At 39.9% G+C, this 24,575-nt stretch overlaps 1 protein-coding gene across 1 annotated transcript in view; it reads left to right on the forward strand.

The window, feature by feature from the left end:
• Window positions 1–24,575, forward strand: part of ATP10A (ATPase phospholipid transporting 10A (putative)) — a 111,258-nt gene that overhangs the window by 36,743 nt on the left and 49,940 nt on the right. The window contains exons 2-3 of the mRNA XM_068182680.1: window positions 6,795–6,999; window positions 24,474–24,559. Of these exons, the coding sequence (XP_068038781.1) occupies window positions 6,795–6,999; window positions 24,474–24,559 (291 nt within the window). The remainder of the gene's footprint in view (window positions 1–6,794; window positions 7,000–24,473; window positions 24,560–24,575) is intronic.

Below are 24,575 nucleotides of genomic sequence, written 5' to 3' on the forward strand. Positions count from 1 at the left end.
ATACTGGTTATAACACAGCAGTTTTGTTCACAAATTTCAGTGCTGTCCACCAGCTCTTATTTTTTAGCTTTTGATGAATTTTGCAACATCTCTGCTTGCCACTGAAGTGTTCATAGAGTGCTATGGGCTCCCTTAGTGGGAACCCTCTACTCCCCAGCAGGTCTAGGGACCGAAGGTGAAGGCTCCAGACCAGGAAAGAGAAAGAACAGATGATTTGGGAAAACTGTATGAGCATAAAGGACCTATGGAGAAACAGCTAGATGCTGGAGCCTCCCTAAAGGTAGTCTGGCCTGATGTGACACTTTTGTGTTTGCATTAGTTTGACGTTCTCCTTCAGAAGTTGCTGCTCTGTTTGGGCCCTGCTAATTAGCTCCTAAGTTTTTTTAGTTAGCTCCTACCTAACCAGAAGATTTGTCACAGCACTTGTAGGCAATTGATTGGGACATATTTTAAATCACTGGGATCAGAGATGTACCTGAAGCATTCTTTTGTGCTAACCCAATCTATTTCTACCTCCTGAGATTAAAAGGAAGGACCTGGCTGATATCAAGAACAGATACAAAGTATGCTTTGTACATGCACAACAGCTCTTTGATTGCCTTTTGTGGAGGGTTTCTCCTCTTCCACAGACTTCATTTCTTGCTGTTTCTTTAAAATCCTACTGGCCAACCTCAGCTGGCAGGGAAGGCAAAGGAGTCAGATTTCTTTTGAAGTAAAGAGGATTGTTACTTCAAAAGCAGGTCAGCGGATGGGCTTGGACTGGGAAATGACATTTTATCTGGATGTTTTGAGAGGCTCGAAAACTTTTGGGTTGCAGCTAGAATGTATGCAGGAAGGGGTCTGCTCTATAAGCCAGGTCAAACAGGCTGAACCCCCAAAAAGTACAAGAGAACATCTTCCAAACTTCTGGTACGTGTGTTTTACAAGCCCTGCTAAGGTGAATGGAGAAGCCTGTGCTGGGACTAAGCTCGGGCAGCACCACGTAGAAGCATGGGTGCCTCAGCCCAGCCTCTGGATCTGATGAGCAAATCTGCATCAGCCATTCCCACTCATTAACTGTATTTTTTGTCAGTGGAGAAGTCCGTGAAGTAAGAAATGATTACCTAGTAGTCCCCATCCTCTCAATTTAATGTATAAAATTTCTAGCATGCAGACCTTGCACAAGTGGAACAGATTACAGTTGCATGGCCTTCATATTTCTTTGCCAAGTATTGCTTATGATAATTTTCCCAAACTTAAAAAAATAAATTCTAGAGAAAAATCAAGACATATTTTATCTTAATTTATTATTATATACATATATATATGTTATCTTAAGTAATTTTTAATAATTCCTTATTATGCCAAAAAAGTTAAAATATATTCAAAAGAAGTAAGCAATTATTTTTGTGATTTCTGAATGGCGACAGTTTGAAAATCTTCAGCCTTTTGTAGATATCAAGTCACCACTTGATAGTCTGTCTTCTGGACAGTCTACATGTCCAGAAAGCAAAATTATGAGCATGATCTTTATCAGCTCATGTTGCAAAATAGACCAGAAGAAGAAAAAGCACGACTAATATGAAAAGAAAATGTCATTTATGAGTTTCTGTGTTTCTAAATTCAAAACTGTCATTTAAAAAAAAAAAATCATCAATAGTTTTGGTTTGTTCAGTTTTTGCTGAACAAAATAGCAGTTTTGCTGCTAACCAAAGTCAGTCTCAAATTTGGCACTCGCCTACAGGCTGTTCTGCTTCAAAACAGAGTATTGGCCAAATACATGCAATAGACTAATGGTAGACTAATACAAAATTTTAATAGAAAAGAAAGTATTTTTCTCTGTGTTCATACACTTGAAAGGATGTTTCAGACTTTTTGTGTGTATATTCAAGAGCAGATATGCTAGGCTAATGGCACTTTATCATTGCAATTTGTCAGGGCTACATTTGCTGTTGGCTAACAAAAGTGTTGATGCCAATGCAGTGGTATCAGCTGACTTTTCAGCTATTCATCTTTAGATTTTTGTCAATATTTACCTGTAACAACATGCTCAGAAAAGTGAAAGCATTGGAAATTTCTACTTCGAATTGTGGCAGAGACGAGCATGAAGATTTACATGACTGTGGGTTTAAACCACAGCTGACAGATACATTCTTTGCATGCAAGCATATTGATAAAGATTAAGTTGTGTGCAAGAGGATGCACATTTTTAATATCTGATTTCACCAGAACACGTTACAGTAGCTGGGCATAGCTGTCTGAAATTAATAGCTCATCATTGTGATTTAACTAGAGAATAGCAACAAATATCTATTCCTTCTGCAGAATGGCTTTTGTTCATGGCAGCATATTGATTTGTAGGACTTTTATCTAACTCTCCAAGCTTGAAAGATTTAGTGTCTCTGACCTCTTCTTGTGGTTCATCATGGTTTGCAGCATTCATCTCTTGTAGCATCAGCCTTAAGTATATTGTAGGTAATGAAATGTATCTTCAGGCTCATGATGAATGAGGGCAGGTAGAACTAGAGTTGTGGGGTGCCAGCTTCTGGGCTAGGTGGTCACAGTTTCCAGTGACCATTGTAGGGGGCTGGACTCACTGAGATGCTGCCTCCCATTCCTGTGTTCCTGCCAGAATTATTTGAGCCTTTCAGCAAAATATTCCAGGAGGTTTGGTGATGTTGAAGTAAACTTGCCAAAAGCTTTTGTTACGAGTTCCTGCAAACAGTGCCTGCAGCTGCCACAAATGAGTGGTTTAGGCCACTTCAAGAGTAACAGTCAAAGGTATTACCAAAAGCAGGTTTTAATATAAATTTTTGAAAGCATGACTTAAAAGTTTTATGACAAAGTTCACTCTATTATTACAGAGATGAAGCATACAGGGACAGTAGAATTATAATGAATTTTGCATGATTTACACAAGGGCCAGGGTAAGAGTGCATGGGGTAAGGGAGATTTCCCCACTGAGTCATGAATTATGGAATGGGCTCCCTTGCTTTTTAAACTTCTGAGGAGTCTAAGTGCAACTCAATCCAAACTTCATCTCAGTCTTCATCCGTGGGAAATCTAAAGGATTTAATGGGGAAATCATGCTGTTGGGTCACAAGATTCAGAATGGACTCCCTTGCTTTCTAAACTTCAGACGCAGCCTGGGTGTGGCTGAGTCCAGTCTTAGCATCAGACCTGGGAAATGGTTTCTGTCTGAAGGATTTAGCAGCACTCAGTAATTGACTAATTAAATATTTACAAAGTGATTATATAGGACTAACCTTAATCAAAATAGTAACTCAGTTATCTATAGAGTGTTTAAATCAATTCATACATGCACGGACACAGACACAAAGATGTGTGTGTGCACGTGTGTGTATATATTTATATATATGCACAAAGGTGCTTCTTAAAAGTTCCACTTTGTTTCACTGCAGTGTCAGTGAATTGCTCACATTGAATGTCTTGGCATTTCTCAATGGGAGAGGCTTGAGTGTCAAGGATGGGGGTGTCAGCCCAGGCCAATTCATCAACTTTTGGTGACAGTCCTCTGAGACTTGATAGTTTGCAAGCTCTAAGTGGCATCCCACTTTAGGGACGTGCTGGTACAGCCTGCTGTGGTCTGGTAGAACTCAAAGGGCCTCACGTAGGACCACTGTCTATAAGGTCACAAGATGGCATTATTTTCATTAGTCCATTTCCATCCTGACTGTAACCCAAGTTGATAATTACTGAAATTATTCAAAAGCTCAGTTTCACTGGAGTTATGATTCAGGTGGGTAATGTTCCAAGGGTATTAGGAGATGACTGATTATTTCTCATTGCCCTCCTCGGTCAGACAGCACCTGTCCCTGACATGAACAGCGCCGCTCCACCTTAGCCATGCAAGGGTTCCTGGTGTGGTCAAGGGACATTTACACATTACACAACTCATTACTCAAAAGCCAAGGCCTAATGAGAATTACTGAAATTGTAGAACAGGCTTGAGGAGGTAGAGCAGACCCCAGGGGGGTAGGGAATGCATCACCACAGAAGCCCTGTACTGAGACTGCAGAGGACTGCCATCCTTTTGGGCTCCTTCTCTTATAGAAAGTCTGTCTTTTCTAACTCTGTATATTATATAATTTTACTGGCACAATATAACAGCAAGAATAAATATTTAGTAGGTAATATAAAATTTGGACAACAAAGTCCTGTCTCTGCAGAATCAATGGAAAAAGCGTAACCACATCAGTGGGGTCACTTGATGTGTTTGTACTGGCTGCAGAATATGATGGCTGTCTCGAGCTGAGCTAACCTGCATGTTCAGAGGACTAGGCTGAGCATGTTAAAGGAGAGCTTCATGTAGTCATGGTCCAGACAGTTTCTGAACCATCCCGTGTGAAGACAGTATCATGCCATACTCTGCAGAGAAGGCTTGCAGTGACCACTCACTGGCTGCAGTGAGACAAGTCTCAGTTCAGAGCTCTGCTAGAGGACACAGAGCAACTCAGTCTAAAGAGGATTAGGAAGTAATTTTCCATGAAGACAGTAATTTTCCATCCACTATTGACCCTTATTAGCAAAGAGCTGATCAAGTGGAATATGGGGCCAAATTGTTCCCGTGTGCCTAATGAAGGGGGCTGTGCCATTGGGCCCTGGTGCATATCCAAGAGGTCTTACATTCACAGATTTATTGAATCATAGAATAGTTTGGCTTGGTAAGGACCTTTAAAGATCTCTTAGTCCAATACTCCTGCCAGGAGCAGGGAACTCTTCAATACATCAGGTTGCTCAAAGCCCCGTTTTGAACACTTCCAGGGACGGGCCATCCGCATCTTCACTGGGCAGCCTGTTCCAGTGTCCCAGCAGCCTCACCATAAGAAATTTCTCCCTTATGTTCCATCTAAACCTATCCGTTTTCAGGTTAAAACCATTACTTCTTGTCCTGTGGCTATCAGCGCTGGTAATAATTGTCTTTTTTACAAGTCCTCTTTCTATATTGATAGACCACAATAAGGTCTCCCTGCAGCCTTCTTTTCCAGGCTGAACAACTTCATTTATTCCAGCAGAGCCATTTGGCCTTGTGTTGCTTAATATCCACCCTTCCTGCCACCGTGTATATAGTTGTGACAGTTGCTAAGCATATGAGGGATGAGGAAATGCTAAAATAGCAATGCTATTTCAAACAATAGGAATTAAATAAAAAAATTGTAGTGCTTATAGCATACTATGGGACTAGCTATTTTTATCCTGATCGTGCTTTTACGCTGCTGCTCCTTGTACATGCATTTGTACATCACCCAGTTTCACAGTTAAATTAAAAAGGATGAAAAACAACAGACATATTTAAAGGGATTTGGAATTACAGATTGCAAAGCTAACAAACCCTTCAGATCTGCAGTGCACTAATTTGTACTGTATTATGGCACACTGGGTTTCAAAGCAATTTATACTCATTAGCAGAGTTAAGTTAAATGTTTGTTTCAGCCTGATTATGAAGAAAATGTGTAATTTCAGCACCTAGTAAGTGTATTACTTGCCTTTGTTACATTATCATGTTTTACACTTGGTTCATACCAATCCTTTTCAGATTTTATCAACATAGAAATCACAGCCATAATTTTAATTCTTCCCTTTATAAACTGGATGTTAATGAAAAGACAGTGAAGAAATTCTAGGGGATAAAACTTCATTTGATACCTGACCCTTTATTGTTCAGGATTTTGCCTAAGTACGTTAATAAATGCCAATTTAGTTACTAATGCTTCTAATACCACTTTTCAGATTTTATCAAAATAGAAATCACAGCCATAATTTTAATTCTTCCCTTTATAAACTGGATGTTAATGAAAGGACAGTGAAGAAATTCTGGGGGATAAAACCTCATTTGATACCTGACCCTTTATTGTTCAGGATTTTGCCTAAGTACGTTAATAAATGCCAATTTAGTTACTAATGCCTCTAACACCACTGAAGGCATAACTGTCCGTAACTCCAAAGTAACAACATTGTCAGGACTTCCCTGTTTCCACTTTGTTACAAATCTATTCACATTACTGCTGAAAGTGATGTCTTTTAAAATAATATACTTTAAACAAGATAAAGCAGGACTCAGCCATGTAACAGACAGCACTCTGGCTAGAATGGGAATAGTGTAGAAATACTTAAAAGAAATTAGAGTGTCCTTTCCCAGTAGAGTAGTTAGGATTACACTTTAACACACAACACGTCCTTGTAGTTCTAGATTTAGTGATGAAATTCCTCTCAGTTAGGGATCTTTGTCCGGCTATGATGTACAGCAGTATACAGTTTGTCCCTGGTGGAAAAAGGGAACCAGGGGAAGCTATGTGAGGATGCATCAGAGGGTGGCACGTGAAGGGAGAACATTCAGGAGCCATTCCAAGCAGATGTCCTGGGCCCACACCTGTTCTCATTTTCTCCCTTGCCCTAAACATGACTCCTTTTCACATAGTATGGGCACGCCTGTCCTTCTTGGGGTCATATGGGTGACTCAGAGCATACATGGAGAGAAAGGAGAATGTGTGAAGCTCCTGTTTACTCTGCTTAGTCAAGTCTGAAATCATCATGTTTTACTCTGGATCTTAAAAGCAGGTCTTGGTAACTCAGACCTGTTGCTGAGTCACTGGAAAATGGTCTCTTGGCACTCTGCATTGACTTTCCCCAGAGTAACTTGAGAGTTCCTGAGGACCTTCCAAAGGCACTCCTGTAGCAGGAGCAACAATTACAATTTGTAACAGTACAAACAAAACAGATTTATCAGAAGCATCTCAATCTGTGCAATTTTTTGCTTTAAAAGGCTTGTATGGTTTTTTTGGTTTTTTTTTCAGAACTGAGAAGAAATATATAAGCAGATACTGGAAAGAAGTGAAAGTCGGAGACTTTGTGCAGCTTCGCTGTAATGAAATTATACCTGCTGACATATTGCTGCTCTCCTCAAGTGATCCCGATGGGCTGTGCCACATAGAAACAGCCAACCTGGATGGTGAAACTAACTTAAAACAAAGACAGGTGGTGAGGAGGTTCTTAGAGCTGGTAAGTCTCCATTCTTAACTCACATTTAAGATAAGAATTTATTTTAAGAAAGTAGCTGGTTACCAATACTCTCCACACCAGCTAAATCTGCTTGATCTAATAGTGCTGATGAACTACTGTTATGGTTGTCATTAAAAATGCTAGCACTTGCCAACAACTGACCTCATGATAGTATCAGAAGTTTTACCATCATTTTTTCCCTGAATCTGAATAGGAATTATTCGGGGCAATTGTGTGTGGTTGGAAAATGCTGGAGGATTTTAATGGCTTCTATTGTAGCTTGATTCTTGAAAAGACATTTTAAATGCCCAAGAAGATACTTAAATATAAACATGTACTTTTCTTGCCTGCAAACCAGATCAGTTTTAATTAGGAATCTGCCTCAAACTCTGTATTGGAGAATATCCCTCCAGCACTTGGAGCATGAATGCTTGTGAGATTTAAAGGGACAGCTAGCATTTGTTCTGGAGGTATCTGTGCTCAAAAACTGTTGTACTGCTCTCTCACTGTGCTTATCTCTCCCCAACAGCACTATTTTGAAACAAAACATAATCCAGATCAGTTCTGTCAGCAGAATTAGAGGAAATTACCTGAAGTTTTACTTGCTTTAATGATCTTATTGAAATAGTATTTATTTGTGTGCCCTCCTCTCCCATCCCTCTTGCCAGCTAACTCCAGCTTCCTGTATTTGTCAGGAAAAAATTATTTTTTTTTAGAACTCAGCTACATTGGTTCTCCTAGGAGCACTTCTAATTTGAGGGATTTTGCAAACAATGGGAGCTGTTACCCATACCACTGTCATCAAAAGTAACCACAGAAGGCTGTGGTTGTACTGAGAAAGATCAGCATTAATGAAGTTATTATCCAACCAACAGGATAAAAGTCAATGTGCCTTCCAAATAATTGTTTATGGTAGGTAGAGCTTTCCTCTAAATAGCTTGTAAAAATGTGAGATAAGGATCTGTTTAATGATCAGTGATTTCCACACAGAATTTAGCCATGACATGGCACCTACCACTGTGGCAACAAGCTCAATCAGCTACAGGCCAAGTGTTTCAAAAACTCCTATTGTTTCAAAGTTAATTGAATTGCTGCTCAAACCTCCCATCCTGTTCCTGCTGAGGGGAAATCTCTCCTATTGGATAGAGCTTCAGGGAGGTGCTCAGATGATGTATCACAGTTTTCTGCTAGCGCAGACTTCTTATATGCCTTCAGATACACTATGTAGGACAAAAACTGTAGATTTCATTTAGGTAACTGAACACAGGTGTGTTTTTGCATTTGTGGGTACAGTTATAAGCTAAGAGCATATTCCAGCTCTGTCTCAAAGGGAAGGCACCAGGTCCTCCACTCATCTACAGCAGCTGGTTGGATTTCTGTGATCTGAGACCACCGGACACACACCATTAGGTGTTGGTAAACATGGTGAAAGGAATCAATATGTCCAACTACAAATAATGAGAAAACTGGCTTTGAAGACCCTTGCTGCCCAAAGGAGTCCCTTATACTACCTTGGGATCCCCAGCTCCATGGCTGCAGAGTATTGATTCAGTATTCCTGGAAGCTGTCGGGCTGAGAGGACACCTGCCAACCCTACAAACTGCCCTGCTCCTGTGAGCTGTAGCACCCAGATGTGTGCCTGAGCCTATCAGTTGTGGAGTCACTTCTGTGTCTTCAACCAGCAATCCCATGCATGCATTAACACAGCAGGAAAACCAGGAGGGAGTACCCCAGCCACATTATGTTTGGCATACTCAATGAGGTTTAAATTGCTGATCCAAACCAGGCTGCTAAAGACTTCAGCTCTGGAGTTTGTACAGTTTGGCAAGACCTGCAGACTTTAGGCTGCTGTGTGGAAGTGAGTGACCATTTCCTCCTCAAACAGGTTAAATATAATTAAAGACTGAATTGGGCCTCATTGAGGAAGAAAGCTGAGGAAATAGTTCCTGCCTAGGGAAGCATAGCTAGCTCTATGTGCCAAGCACATCACAGTAAATGGGGCATGGCTAGCTCAGCATACCCTGCTTTACTGAGGAAATCAGTTGTCATGTAGATACTTGCACTCAGCCTTGTAGACACCTAGCACACTTTGGATTTCCAGCCCATCCTCCTTCCATATCTTAGTTCTCTGTATCATAGGATGATTATGGAACTTTTCTATCTCAGAAGTGGGCTCATAAAAATGTGGATAAATATTTTTAAAAAATAAATTTCAGATCACAAGGTGCCAAGCTACAGTAGCTGTGAGGTCCATAGTAAATTGTCAGGGTTAAACTGAGGTCAGTGACAAAAACTTCATTCATTCCAATGAAAACAGGATTGGTCCTCAAGGAGGCAAGTATTGAAAGAGAACTTGTAAGAAAACCACATGTGATTACCTCCCCTCTCTTAAAATAGCTGAGAAAGCAGGAAATAATCCAAGCCTGGGTTCCTACGTCAACTAAGTTGTAGGTAAAGTGCACACTTGCAAGTAAGAAGTCTTCAGCAGCTGCAGCATCACAAAACCTCTCTGTAACAGCACCCCATACATTATCCAGCAGAATACTTGCCATTCTCATAAAAATCCTGGCCAAAACCTCTCTAAGCATACTGTTAATTTAATTCATGCAGCAGCATTAGCTTTCACACTCCATACTAGTCAGGATAGGCTCTTACTGATTCTTGAAGGTATTGCCTTGCACTCAGCAATGGGATGGAGGGAGGTGCTTGGAAAATGTTGGATGAATAGTAGGAGGACAGCCAAGTAGCATGGAATAAGAAGGTGGTGCCTGTCTGTCGGGCTGAAGTTCACTTCCTATCTGGATATGTCTTAAGTTGTCACAGCTGGAGAGAACTTAGTGCTAGATCTCCTAAAATACTTCGGATGATCAAAATTTTCTTGCACCTAATGCTAACCCTTCTTTTGCCAAGCCTCAGAGAAGCTTATTCCCAAGTCTCTTACAAGACCTGCATCCCAACCAGTTCATGCATTGGCTGAGAATGCTTTTGCATTTTTGTATTAACACTCTACTCAGGAGAACAACTCTCAGTTTTCTTTATAGATGTTTGGTTCTGTGTCATTCTGCAGCCCTGTTGTTCAAGCAGGAAAACAAATAAATTATGTAGTCCTGACCCTCTCTTTCCCACACTGCTAAACACTTTCCCCACCTCCCTTACAGAATGACGTGCCTTGTCATGTGGCTTATGACAGGACAAAACCCAGATTTTTTGGAATTTTCTTTTCAAAGTATCAGCTGTTAATAGCTGTCTTTGAATAATGTCTCTGTATCAGTATCTCAAGTTTTTAAAAGAAACTTTTACAAAGGTTGGCTTGTCTGTGCTTCATATATGAGCTAACTGATAACTTTGGAGCACATGCCTGTGAAGCAGGTCAATGAAGGATAGCTATTTCTATACCTGTCACTCAGCTGGGCATGGGAATGGAGTGGGGGTGGCAGCAGGAACTGTTGTTTTAAGCTAATGCTGTGCTTTCTTGATTCTGTTCCTGCCTTGTGTGCACCCACACAGTTTACAGCCCCGCAGGTCTGTGCTGAGCTCTCAGGCAGCCTGGTTGCCAATTTGGGGTCACTGAAGTTGCGTGTGCACTGAGCAGTTCTCCTGCAGCCACTACGTTTTCTCCAAAGGCCAGCAAGGCCAGCACTGTCATGTTGGGTACAACTGCCCTCTGGAAAGGCCACTGTTCCTCCAGCATCCTCTGAAGGGTCTTGGTGTGTTTCTTCAAAGCAGGAACAGCATATAAGGTCCATAATCTGAGAGAAGAAAAGGCCTTACAGTTTCCCTCTTCCAAACCCTTGTTCAGAAAGGTAGCATTCTGATACCTTTTTAGCCTGATTCTTACAGAAGCAATAAGAAATTATAGAAGCTTTTCTTTATCCTTGTCTCCAGTGCTTTGTAGGCATTATTTTATGCTGAACATATGCTCAGAAGGTCCAGGATCAGCATTTGTGGGCTTGGATTGCATCTCCCCACTTGTGAATTCCAGGAAACTATTTTCCTTTATAGTGCAAGTGACCATAAATACTGCTTATTTTAGTGCTGCTTTGAGTTGTCTGAGTAATTTATAGTAGACTGGGAACATACTGCTTGTTAGCTTTTGCATGTTTGTTAATGAATGCAGTCTGTCAGACATAAACCTGTACTTTGTGTATGTGATTCTACACCTTATCGATGCACAAGCTGTGAGAAGAGTCACTGATACACTCCTCTGGCTTCCATGTCTGAAGACACCAGCTTGAATTATACCTTGTTGTTGTAGACTCAAAATAGACAAGAGAAAAGAAAATCACTCAGTGGGTAGATTAAAAAAAGAAAAACAAAAACAGGAGATTTTACAAAGGCCTTGACATTTTTTTCCTCCAAGACTTTAAATACTGTGTTCTTGTTATTCTGCTACTACAGCAACAGGATGTGTTAGAAATGTTTAAAATAGCCGTAAACATACTTCTGCATGCTATGTCTTTAAAACAAACAGGATAGTGGACTGTCTTCACCCTGAAATACAGATCAGGTTCATGTGTGCTGCATGACTCACTGGCAAGTGCAGCTAGGAGAAAGCACTGTGCTAAACCCCACTGTTTGTGATCTAACAGTGTTAGCCATGACCAGTAAACATCTCTTGGGGAAAAAAAAAAAAATCAAAACAAATCAACTCTTTGTAGGTATTCTGCCCATTTCCTTCTGATTTCAAACCCACCCTCGCTGCTGCCAAGTCACAGCAGCCATTTCTGGTGCACTGGATCCAACAGGAGACAGTAGGCAGGAGGAATCAATGCGTTTTCTGTGCTACTCTGCAAGCTGCCGTGCCACCACACCCTCTGCAGTTGCTTATGGAATGTTTTCCATCCATCTGAGACGTCATGTCAGCCGCTCTTCAGAGAGTGGATAAGCAGATACAGCTCAGGCTGTGAGAGCTCAAAACTCCCTTTCAGATTTCATAAACTTGATTTAGGATATTTTGATAGTATGAATCTAGACTCATGAAAAACATTTACATTTCCGTGCTCCAGTGTTTTTACTCAGTATGCCTTTTAACAAAATCCACAAAGACTCACTGTGGATTCTGGAGCAGCTTATGGTTTATTAACCACTGCCCCTGTCCTGGATGTTTATGTGGAAAGCTTCAGTTCAGCTGAAAGCTAAGCTAAATGTAGCAGCTGCCATCCCCTGTGAGAAGGTGCATGTATCCCTGTGGGGGCTGGTGGGGGTAGGAGATGCATTTTTTCCTTCTCATTTTCTCCTAAAAGTAGAACTTCATTCAAAACAAACTTATTACTATCATGATTAAACAGGTTTTAGATAAGCCTTGCAAATTACTTTGTGACTGCTTATTTACTTTGTCTGAAAAGCACATCTGAATTTGGTGTCTGCCTGTTTGGGAGGTTCATTTGCATGCAGACTAGCACCAAAATAACTGATGAATCTGATTTCCTCACAAGTCAGTTTGTGAACTCTTCTGGAATATGTATAAATGCAGAGCCTATGCTTACTGCAGTCATATTTTTTCATCAGTCCTAGCCTGGAAGTTGGGCTAAATTGACAGATCCAGCTTTCATTCCAGCCCTTCCTGGTCCTGCACTGTGCTGGAAATACATTGGCTACAGCTGGACTTAGAGAAACAGTCCCACAGCTCCCTGTTCCAAGCAGTAAGCCATTTATACAATTTCTTTTTTTCCCTGTGAGTCCCAGGCAGAAGCTGGCCCAGAAGAGAAGATTGGTTTCTAGAAGGGCTGCACTGTAAGCCTGACTTGGTTGCTCCAGGCTGCTGTGTGTGTGAGGTACTTTGGCAAGGGCAACTCATCCTGGTTGTGTGTAAACAGCTCACAGGGCAGCCTTGGCATCTCAGTGTAGATGTTGCTTTTGCATTCAGTTTTTTACACACGCAATGAAAAATTTTTAAAAAAAGAGAAAATAAAGCAATTTTCAAATGTTAGTTTAGCCTAAACTGAGCTAAGACTCATTGTGCAGCAATCTGTATTGTCTAAACTAGCCCAGTTTGAGGGAACAGTTGAAGTTAGACCAGCTAAACTTCTAGGCAGACTAGTTTTCAACTTACCTGTTGATATTAGCTTCTTATCTCAAAGCGTCTGGATGAGTCTTCTATAAGCAAACAAGAGAGGTATAGCTATATTCTCCCTGTTACTTCTTGTCTGACTATTACCCTCAGGTGACCATCCACCTGCAATTAGTGGGAATAGTACACTATTATAATCTAGTAGATGGGAATTAATCAGCATACTCTTTGACTCAGTGTTGTTTTGACTGTGAGTATTTTAATAAGATAGAATCAGGCCACAAAAACAGCAGCTGCCTCTCTAGCATCTTTTGGGAGTTATCCCTTGTGCAGTTCTTTTTTTGCAGTATTTTGAGAAGGTTCAGAAGGTGATGAAAACTGGCTTGAAAATTCCAGACATGCACGTGTTAAAACATCAGATTAGTGCTCCATCCCGCAGGTGTTGCCAAAATTAATTTTCCCAAGGGAAAAGAAAGTTTAAAAAAATGAACCAAACAAGGAAAAGTAAACAGTAGTTTTTGCTATGCACTACCATAATATTAAATGAAAACCTATTTTTTTTTTAGTTTTAGAGTTTAGCTGAAGATTTTAGAGAAAAAGTCCTGTAAAAAGACTTGTTTCTATCAGTGCAAGATTCAAGCATGTCACACCCTGAGAAAGACTTTTGTCTGAGGTAATGCCTTGAACATTCAGTTCAAATGAACTATTCATTTGATAGGGGTGAATTGTTATGAAAATCTCTACACCTATATTGTTGTATCTTTTTTTGGATAGTGTCTTGTTCAGAGATGACTTGTGTGGAAACTGTGGGCAAGTCTAGTTGAAGAGGAAGCAACTGCTGTCTCTCTAACAGAGAAACAAACATTTAACAGATGCGTGCAGAACAGCCTGGTGCAGAGAATGACCCAAATCGGTGCTCTGGCAAACTCTGTCTGAGCTAAACGTGCTAAAGGAAGGCTGAGAATAATGTTTCACTCCACACATAACCATGGCACTTAGTCAGCAGTCCCACACTGGGAGGCATGGGGAAATAAAAAAACTCAAGAATGATGGTTCACTTCCTCTTTGGTCAGCTTTGGGCACCGTTATCATCTCCTTCTAGTTTCCATTGCACAGGTGTCCAGGCCACAAGTTTGCATTTTGAGAGAGCTTCATTAGAGAGACAAAGAATTTGAATAACTGTAAGAGAAAATTTTGGCTATAGTAATCTAAGCAATAGCAGGGAGGGGGTGAGTAGAAGAGAGTCCTGAGAGTTTGAAGAGTGCTGAGTATTTGACTTTTGCCATTAGCATTAGTTGTTTGGTTTTGTGTTTAAATGTAGGTTAAAAGGGCTAAATTGATGAATCTAAGTTTGACTGTCATGGCTGTGAAGGACCTCTCATCCCTAGGGTAATCCTTCCAGCACTGGTGGAACACTGGCAAATCCATGTAAGGAAATGTATTATGCCAGTGCTTGTGCTGCATCAAAGCTCTGTAGAGGCAGGAAATTTCATTCTCTGTATCAATAACCCAGGATTTCTCCATTTTGCTTTTTCTCTGAAAAAGTATTAGAAAACAAAAGAGCATTTCAGGTCCATGGAGAAAATAAATTGCTGTACTGCTTTCCTGTTATAGAAAAGTAAACATTTACATTTAAAGCAAGTTAAGAAGAGATTTTCCTTTTTTTTTCCTCTCTTGACTTTTCTGATATAGCCTAATTCAATTTTACTGAATAAATGTTTATTTCTAGAACTGTTTACTCCTTAGCCATTCATTGGCCTGAAAACAGGAAATACCTGGAATATATGTTCTTGGAAATGAGTTTTTGTAATGTAGCACTGAGAACTCATGATTTTAGGGCCAGGATTTTCGAGCTGGAAACACATCATGTTACACTGGTCTCTGAAACCAGAACCCCAGATGGCAGTATCGGTGGTTAGGAGAGGATGGAAAGACCTTTTCCAGAGCAGAAGGGTTCACAGTATCGAACCATATATAACCCCAATTACATTGGTGGGGTCTCACTGTCCTTTGAGAGTACTGAGGTGGAGAAGGGGTCTGCTTTTCTGCCAGAAGTGGCAGAGGAACAGTGTAAGGAACTCCTGTATTTATTTCAGCATCAAGGATGTGAACTCTCATCCCACTTCTCTTTTCTCCACCTGCTGCTACCCTCCAAGTCTTTTACACAGTTTAGTAGTGATAAGCCATGGTGGTCATTAGAAATTTGCATAGAAATATTACTTAACATGGGAAGTGGCTGGCTGTATGTCTCAAAACTGATATTTCAATGAAACCATAAACATTTCTGTTCCTTGATTATACTTGGGTTCATACTTTCAAGCTCTGCTATGACTTTGTGATGGTCAGATACTTCCCATTACGAGTGTGTGCTCATGGGAGAGAGAGAGCTGTGGTTGTCCTGCAGGTACGTGACTGGACAAGATACTGTTCTCCACACAGCACTATAGTGCTTACACTTCTGTTTGGTGTTGAATTAAAAATATCAGTTGTGCATGGAGATTTATAGACAGCAGTGCTAATACCCTAATTCAGCTTTCTTAATGGTACATCAAAGCAGGGAACACAACCTTTTGGCTTCCAAGAGAAAGAGAATTTGATTAAAAATGCATATTAGTTGTCTTAAGCATTTTCCCTTCCTCTCATTAACTTTTCCAAGCTTCTCTGCATATTATATTTTTGGTATGACTTGATTTAAAAACAGATTGAAAAGTACACCCCAAATGGCCTCATCTACCTGTACAGCAATGTGGCCTGTATGGCTGAGATCATGGGGATCTGACTTACAGGCTGCTGCAGTATAATAGGAAGGGCTAAAAATGACTGCCCTGCTAGTAGCTGCATGGAGGTGGGTCATGTCAGCTACTAAGAAACAAAAATCTGTCTCCTGGTACTTCGCAGGAAGTTTGTGATCTTTAGGTTAGATAACTGATAATGACATGGAAGAAAAATGAAACTAGCTGTTTCATCAATTGATGTTATCCCTGTTGGTTTTTTGTATGACATTTGTTCTCATTGGTTGCCCTTCAACATCTCACATTTTTTGAATGCTTATAATAATGAATATATGCATAAGAATCATATAATCATGGAGTAATTTGGGTTCTAAGGGAACCTTTAAAGACCATTTAATCCAACGCTCCTGCCAAAGACAGGGACATCTTTCATTAGATCAGTGTTCTCAAAGCCCTGTTTAACTTGAATCTGAAACCTCAGAGATGGGATATCCACAGCTTCTCTAGGCAAACTGTTTCAGTAATTTACCATCCTTTTAGTAAAAAATGTATATTTTTGTCTAATCTAAATCTACTCTCAGTTCAAAAATGTTTCCCCTTGTCCTGTCACTGCAAGCCTTGGTAAAAGTCTCTCTTGGTCTTTCTTAAAAGCTGCTTTTATATATTGAAAGGTCTCAATGAGGTCTCTCTGGAGCCTTCTCCAGGCTCAACCACAACTCTCTCAACCTTTCTTCAGAGGAGAAGTGTTCCAACCCTCGGATCCTTTTTGTGTCTCTCCTCTGAAACCAGTCTTATCTGTTACATGTCTTACTTACACCAGAGCTGGACACAGCACTCCAGGTGGGGGTCTCATGAGAGTGGTGTAGAAGGGAACAATCACCTTTCTCAACTTGCTGGCCATGCTTTTTTGATGCCAGCTGGCTTTCTGGGTTGCCAGCACACAATTCCAGCTCATGTCCAATTTTTCATGCATTGGTATCTCCAGTGCTACTCCCCAGGGCTGCTGTCAATCTGTTCATCCCCCAGTCTGTACCTGATCATGGTATTTGCCCCAGCCCATATGCACATGGCCTTATTCATGAGGTTTGTATAGACCCTTCCCTCCTACATGCCAAACACACCACACAGCTTGGTGTCATCTGCAAACTTCTGAGAGTGCATTCCATCCCACTTTCTGTGTCACTGATGAATAGTACTGGTCCCCAATACAAACCCTTGAGGATCACCATTTGCTGGTTTCCATCTGGATACCAAACCACTGACTACAACTCTTTGGACGTGGCCATCCAGCCAATTCCTTACCCGTCTAACAGGCCAAATCAAGGCAGAAGACTGTATCAAAGCAGAAGTCCCAAGTAGTTCACTTCTGTGCAGAGGTGGTGAGGAAAGCCTGCACAGGAGTAATAGGCTCTGCTATGCTGCTGTGATCCAATTCAGCAGGTCATATTCATATACATATTCATGTATGTTTGATTTCCACACTTATCTGAACAAAGCATACAGACTGTTGAAGCCAAGACTATGCAGGAACTTTGTAGTCATTGTGCTTGCCTGAAGTATGAGGCTATCTAGAGAGCTAAAAAGGGAAGCAAACCTCAGTCTCTGCCATAACAATACATTTTCGTTCCCCCCAGATAATTTGCTAATTTTGGAACTGACAAGGCCATTGTGAGTTTCCTTTCATAAGATTCATGCAATCAGCTGGTGTCTGAAAAATTAAGCACCCTTTAATTCCTTGAGAAGGTGTTCTTCATTTTGCTAGAGGTAACTTTAACATGTTGATTGCAAAGGAGCTTGTTCGGTAGAACAAATAGCAAATGAAAATAGACCACAGGGGAAGCTGCTAACCAAAGTGTTCTGCAGCCATCCCAACTTCCCCCCTGTTCTGTGTATGCCAACCACAGCCTGCTGGCCTCAGAGTGACTGTTAATGTTCACAGCTGCACCTCCACCCTGTCCACAGAGCTAAGAGACAAGAACAGAAACAGCTGGGATTAAGCGGAGAAAGTTCACTCTGAATGCCATGTTTGCAGTAGGACAGGCATGTGATGATAAATGTTGATAAAAATAAGAACCCAAGAGAAGACAGCATGCCCCTGTCCAGCCTGGGGAGTTTTTAGTTGATTAAAAGTAACACCGCCTTGTTTAAAACACCTTTTACTTGATCAATAGTAACGCCTTCTCGTGCTGGAGATGCTTGTGGAAAGGCTAACAAAACTGTGATAGTGCTGATATACATGCAGCCCTGTAGTATTTGGAATAAAAGGTGTCTTTTCATTAGTACTGCTTCTTTCCCTCTGTGCTCCCCTGCAGTTGCCGGGTGCTCAGTTTCTCAGTTCCTTAGGCAATTGGTGTATGTTACAGGTTTCCCTCACATCCTAGAGACATTTCTTAAACATGATACTTCATAAGGTAAAGCTGCTTTTATCCAGATTCCCTGTCTTCAGGCTGAGGAAGGCTCATCAAACTTCGGTGTGTTTAACTGCATCCTGACACTGCAGCTGCTATTATTGGGTTTTACTGTTCACAAGAAAACCCTTGCATTACTAACCACTCTCTTTCCTGTCAGGACTCCGATGTTTTGGGTTTTATTTGTGGAATGATGTAAAAGCAGTGCTTGGCATTTCTGTCTTCTGGGTGAAGGATCTTAGTCCTTCCATAGCCACTTCTTCTGGCAGAACTTCATCCCACGAGAAGTCAGACTGTCCAGCAGTCTGGACTAGAGCAGGAGCAGGAGAGGTATATTCAGAAGCTGATCTAAACTGTTGTGCTACTACTTTAAAATGACTATGCAATGTTATTGCCACTAATCAACTGAAGTTTTCTTCCAGCATGTAGAAATGGAGCAGAAAGACTGCTAGAAATCTTTCCAGAAAGGAGAAAGCTCTGGAGAGTGGGGAGAGTTACATCTGTCTATGAGCATGAAGCGAGAAGCCTCTGCAGTAGCAGTGTGGGTTGTACACAGAGTTTTGGGAATCCTTGAGAGGCTTGGTTTGTGGTTTAGTTGAAGCACTGAGCTAATACTGAGGTTGGCTCTTAAAGACTATGCACCCATTCATTTATTTCAGTGACTGGCTTTTGGAACAGGCAGATACCACTTTCTTAATTGTCTAGATTAAGGTCTGTATTTCAGCCTTGACATACACTGTTCCCTTACCACTCTCCAGCACTACTATGGTCCATAAATTAATTTATTCACACCACCATAATTTTCAGTGCATTGCTAAGGGTCGCCATCATCCTGAGGGACATTAAAGCTTGCATGTGTGTATTTTCAGTGTTGTTGACATATTTTTTTGGTATTTTTGTTCTGTGATTGACTAACAGCAGTTTCTTCACCTGGCTGTTACAGAATTATTGGGATCTTCCTAGGCCTTGCAAGCAATACATTTTCTTTCCTGCAGCCAGGATATTGCCCTGTTCCCTCATATTATTTTCTACAAAGAGGAAAACTCTGGTCAGCCAGAGGAAGATCAGCTCCCTAAAATGTATTTGACTTGCTCAGTTGTTCCAGTGTTTCTGGATAATGAACATGTGTTACTTTTAAACAAACAATACTGAAAAAAAATCAAATTATAGTAGTAGTATTAAGTGTGAAAAACAGAATAGTTAAATTATGTTGTGCAGCTGAATCTTCTTAGTTCCTAAACAGCGTAGATCCAACTGTTTCTTCCTTTTCTTGTGAATTAGTGGCACAGATAAATTGTACCATAGAGACTTATGCAGTTTAGATATGAAAACATTTCACTCTTTCAGTATATAAACAATTCATATGCTTTGGATAGATACCATCAGTATGTAATTCCAGTTGCACACTAATAAAAGGTCAGATTAATTTTATATGGTAAAGACAGGGTAAAAGACAGGTTTTATATGGTAAAGACAGACTGCTTTTCTATATAAAGCAGTAACAGGGTGGACCAATGCATTAACAGGACGAGTTCTTAGTGCACTTAAAAGCTTTTAAACTGGAAAAGCTATTTTTCTGGCTGAGGCAGATTATTGTCTATTCAATATTTTCTTTGAGTTGTCCCCATGACTCCATTTCTCCTTTTTCTGTTTCCTCCAGACATACACGCCAAAACAAATCCCAGAGCCCTCATCAGACCTGCACTGCAGGGAGAAGTCTGGAAAAGATCCCCAGCATAGCCAGTAAACACAATGTGATAAGCGGGTCGCTGTCGCTGTCACCCAAGGGCATCCTGGGTACCCACTGCTGTCCTATTGCAGGGAAGGACTGACCATCAAAGTCAGGTTTCTGCAGCAGTAAAGTAGGGCAGATGAAAAAAGGAAAACATTTTAATAACTATGCATTATTAATATCACTAGCAGGCTATTAAATCACCCATACAACAGGCATTTAATGAAGGGAAATATGTTGTTTGAACATTGTGTAATTGTCAAACTGACTCATCTGGCATGCTTTGCTTCTTGAGCTATGACAGTTTCGTGAGGTTGCCAGCAGAACAGAAAAGGTTGGCATTTCACTGTGGAGATTCAGAATCATCTTACAGCTGAAGCTACAAAGTCATATTGGAGACAGCTAAATACAGTCTGCTTTTTTGTGACAAATCTTTATACTGTCTTCATCTGTCTACCTGTTGGTTTCCCACTCTATAAAGACATTGTAACATTTTCTTCCCCTCAACACTTTGTCTTTTTAGGGTTTAAGACACAGCCCAATCATTGGAGACCTAAGATACTGTTTTAAGTGGAACCTTTTGTCAGATTTAATAGCTAGTGCATTGTTAAAAGGCTAGTCACAAAACCCTTTGCATCTGCAATTTAACTTTAATTTGAAATTCAACTTCGAAGGAATCAATATTTAGCAGGTTTTTGCAGTTTGATTAGGTCTGCTTATGTAAGGAAAACGAGCTTTTCCATTGCTGCATTTAGACTAAGAATGAATTTCCTGAGGCTTTAAGAAGGTGGAAGAAATGGGATATATGTATAGGATGTTAAACATTTTTCTAGCAATAGGAGTCCTGAAGAAATGAAATACATTCCATGGAATCCCTGCGTATATAAAATACCCAATGTAAGTATCACCATGTGTCCTCTTGACAAATTTCAAACTTTCAGAAATACCTATGAAGGTATTCTGACTTCCTAAGAAGTCAGCATTTTTTTTTTCCAAGAAAAGCAGTGGACTAAAGCTATCTTGGCAAAATCAAAAAGTGAAGTCAGGGGTTTGATGGAAGTCAGTTTTTTATTGAATCAAAGTCCTTCTTTTTTTTTTTTTTTCTTTTCTTTTCCTGTTTTTTTTTCATTTTGATATGACATAATATGGCAGAAGAGTTGAGCAAGAAGTGGATTTTACTCCTCCAATATATCTCAAGCATAATTTAATTTAATACTCTTCTGAAGCATAGTAAATTATTAGAGCATGGGTCTGGGCTCCAGGTTAAGCACTGCCTAGTGGCAAAACATCTGCCTTGAGTGAAAGCAGTAAGTTTTGCTTTACTTTATTTTATGGGGCTTATCCTTAGAAATAGTCATAGCAAGTAAAATGTACATTGTAGCTAATGTAGAACTGGTTGTTCAACAGAAATAATATGACTGACATTAACGGACTTTAGCCCTGGCCTTTGCTGCCCTACAGTTTTGTAAAATACTCTGGGGAACTTCTGTGCAATCAGTGAATCTCTCCCCAGTTTTTATCAGCCAGAGTCAGTTGTGCAGGCCAGTGGTGCACAAGGCAAAAGTTTGGGACAGCTGCTGAGGTACCAGATAAAAAATGATCCATGCCTTCAGAAAATTAAAAAAATGCCCCCAGCTGCTTTTTGTGTATGACCCAGCCTTGCTGATGTGCACAGGGGGATGATGAGAACACCGCAGAAGTCAAGATTTCAGGGAGATTAGGCACTGGAAAGCCTCATCTGAGATTGCAGTCTGTCTAGGCATGGAGCTTTTCATCCCTCTTGGTACTGGGACAGCTTTAATGCCCAGCAGTTCTCCAAGCGGGAAGTAAGATACACAAAGTCAGGCACATCGGGTGACTACGACACAAAGGTCTGGGCCAGTTAGATGTTTGACCATATTTTGAGCTTGTTTCTTGTGTCTTAATAGTGATGCAGAAGTTCAGTGTAAGAGAAAAATAAAGGTAGTGGTGGAGAATTTTTTTTCATGGACTTTTACCAAGAAAAAACAGCAAATCTGTGCACTATAAAAGCAACGCTTCTGGCTTTAACTTCTGTCAAACTGCAGATTGTCTTAGCTGCTAATACATGAGAATATCATCACAGTTTGTGTTTCAATTTCTGCCGAAGTGTGAGTATCAGCATTAAAAAGAGCAAAACTTTGATCATTTTGAAATCCTACATTAAATTTGTGCTTCTTTGTAACCACTGAAAGCAGTCACACACAGGCTGTGTTTAACATATTTGTTCTTTCATTTACCAAAAGGTATTTTCACATCAAAACAGTGTCATCAGCAGTAATATACAGTGTATATTTGCCCTTCCATTTCATAGGGAAGAGATGGAGCAGTTTGATTTATTAATAAACCAAAGAGCTTTTGCCATAAATCAGAATTCATCAGCTTTTTTTCCTTATGTAAACTACCATTCTAATTGGATTTTCACTCCCAGATATTATCTGGGTAAAGACCATAATCACATATTTCAAGTTAATTGTAACAGAACACAAATATACAGACAGATTTAATGATAAAGGACTTTTAGTTCCAAAACTGAGTCATAAATGAAATCAACAAACAAAGGAGGGAGAGAGACAATATTGCATGGTACTGATAGGGAGGTTGAGTACATTTAGTTCTCTCTGATCTTGACAAGATCTGTCTTTTCTTGGGAAGACTTTAGGAGGCTCTAGATTTAAGTACCTTTTTTTAATCTTTATTTGTGGAATATAAACCTTAGTGGCAGGCTTTCTTAGCAGAAAGGGAATTCAGCTGTCCAGCTGTTCTAGAAGGTAATGTGTCCAACCACACTGTGTCTGCCGAGTTCAGCAGCCATGCAAAACCTGTATTTGATTACACTGGGCTTTATTATTAGGTGTTTCTAGGATTCCCTCACAGACATTCATCAAAGATGTTAGGATTTATTTCTTTTCATTTTGAAGACCATTGAATGAAAATTTGTGCTAAATTAAATGTATTATATATATATCTATTATGTTATAATAAGGAGAAAAGAAATGTTTCCCATTCCATCCAATTTATAAATGCAGTTTAAGCTACAGTAGTGGATATTTGTAGATTATTTTTCCTATACCTTTTATTTTTTTTCTTCTGACAAGGAACATACTGGGGCAAGGAAAGAAAAAATCATCTGGGACAACAGGCAGGTGTTATTTCTTGCTAAGGCTCAGGTTCTTGACTGCCAACCTTGATGTAATTTGGGGAGTCTGATTGTCAGCAAAGCAGTCTCAACTCAGAGCTGTCCTTTGTTTCTATTTTTTTTTTTTTTTGCCCTTGTTTACAAGCTGAATTCTGCACGTCAAAATTTTTCATTCCTCCAGTGGGCTGTAGCTGTGTCTAAGTGACAGCCCATTTTCACAGTTCTCTTTATCATCCCGTGTTTCTTGAAAATACAGAAAAGGTTTTCAAAAGTCTCAGGTGTGGGTGGTTTGAATTGTCACATATATACTGTAAGTCTGTCTTTCTTCCAGGTGTAACCAGCAGAAAAATGGAGAGTGTTGGTTTTGATCCTGACATATCCTCTAGTTTCTTTTATCTCTTACTCAAAGTCTGGTTTCTTTCACCTGAGTAGAGTCAACATCAAAAAATCCCAGAGACACCTGTGTGTTTCAGAGAAACTGGCAGTAAGACTGTTTTTGTCCTGTGATTACTGGTTCTCAGTCAACTATTCTCACAAGTTTACTCTAAAAATTAGTGGTTGGGGTCTCCAGCAGCTCAGCAAAACAATTATAAAACATAACATATAAAGTGCTGTCACTATTGAAAGCTTAATAATATGATAATTTACAATTAGTTCTTTGCTTCAAATGCTATGCAAAGCAGTTTTTTAAAAGTTGTCCTCATTGATGGAGATAAACAGCCTTCTCTGCAGCACCAGGATCAGATATGTCTGCTTTCAATGTGTAGTTTGAGCTAGCAAAAAAAGGAGAACCTTGATTTTCATTTAACAAAGTAATTCTGCTGTGGCACTATGTTTTTCCTCAAACACAACAAGGTGCTAATTACAGGTAAACTTAAATAGTCAGCAACAATACCAGCTTCGGAGTAATGAGCTAGACAATCAAGAAGGTTTTTAAGTGATAATTAAGAAAAAGTTATTCTGCTATATGTGTAATTTACTATAGTAGACTAATTCATCTCTGTTGGCATAAAGCAATTAAGAAGGCCTGCCAATATTTCGAAAGCTCATGTTAGCTTTTTAATAATTGGCAGTGTGTTGACTTACATTGTCCTAAATTTTCACTGGCTTCATTGAAAATGAAGGATGATGATAGTATTTAAGACTTTGAGATTTTTCAGGTAAATTTGATTTTTCCACTGCAGACCAAAATCATTTGGCATCTTCCAGTTGCAGAACAGAAGTGATCCTTGTTAGGGAGATTTCAGGAGGCATCTTAGGATTTTTTTTTCCCCAGTCCCTTTGATTTTCAGTTCCAGTGGTCTGCACCTTGCTTTCATTGCCTTTGGAAAAAAAAAAATTGATTTTATTATATTACAAAAACTAGAAATTAAAGTGATTTTGGATATAATTTTCAAGTCTTTGCTCTAAATAATGAACATTCTTTTTATTCTAGGACTCAGAATTTGACCCCTTGAAGTTCACCAGTGTGATTGAATGTGAGAAGCCAAACAATGACTTAAGTAGGTTTCGAGGTTACATGTGAGTATTTCATATA

Source organism: Anomalospiza imberbis, chromosome 2, assembly GCF_031753505.1.
Source record: "Anomalospiza imberbis isolate Cuckoo-Finch-1a 21T00152 chromosome 2, ASM3175350v1, whole genome shotgun sequence".
Classification (NCBI taxonomy): Eukaryota; Metazoa; Chordata; class Aves; order Passeriformes; family Viduidae; genus Anomalospiza; species Anomalospiza imberbis.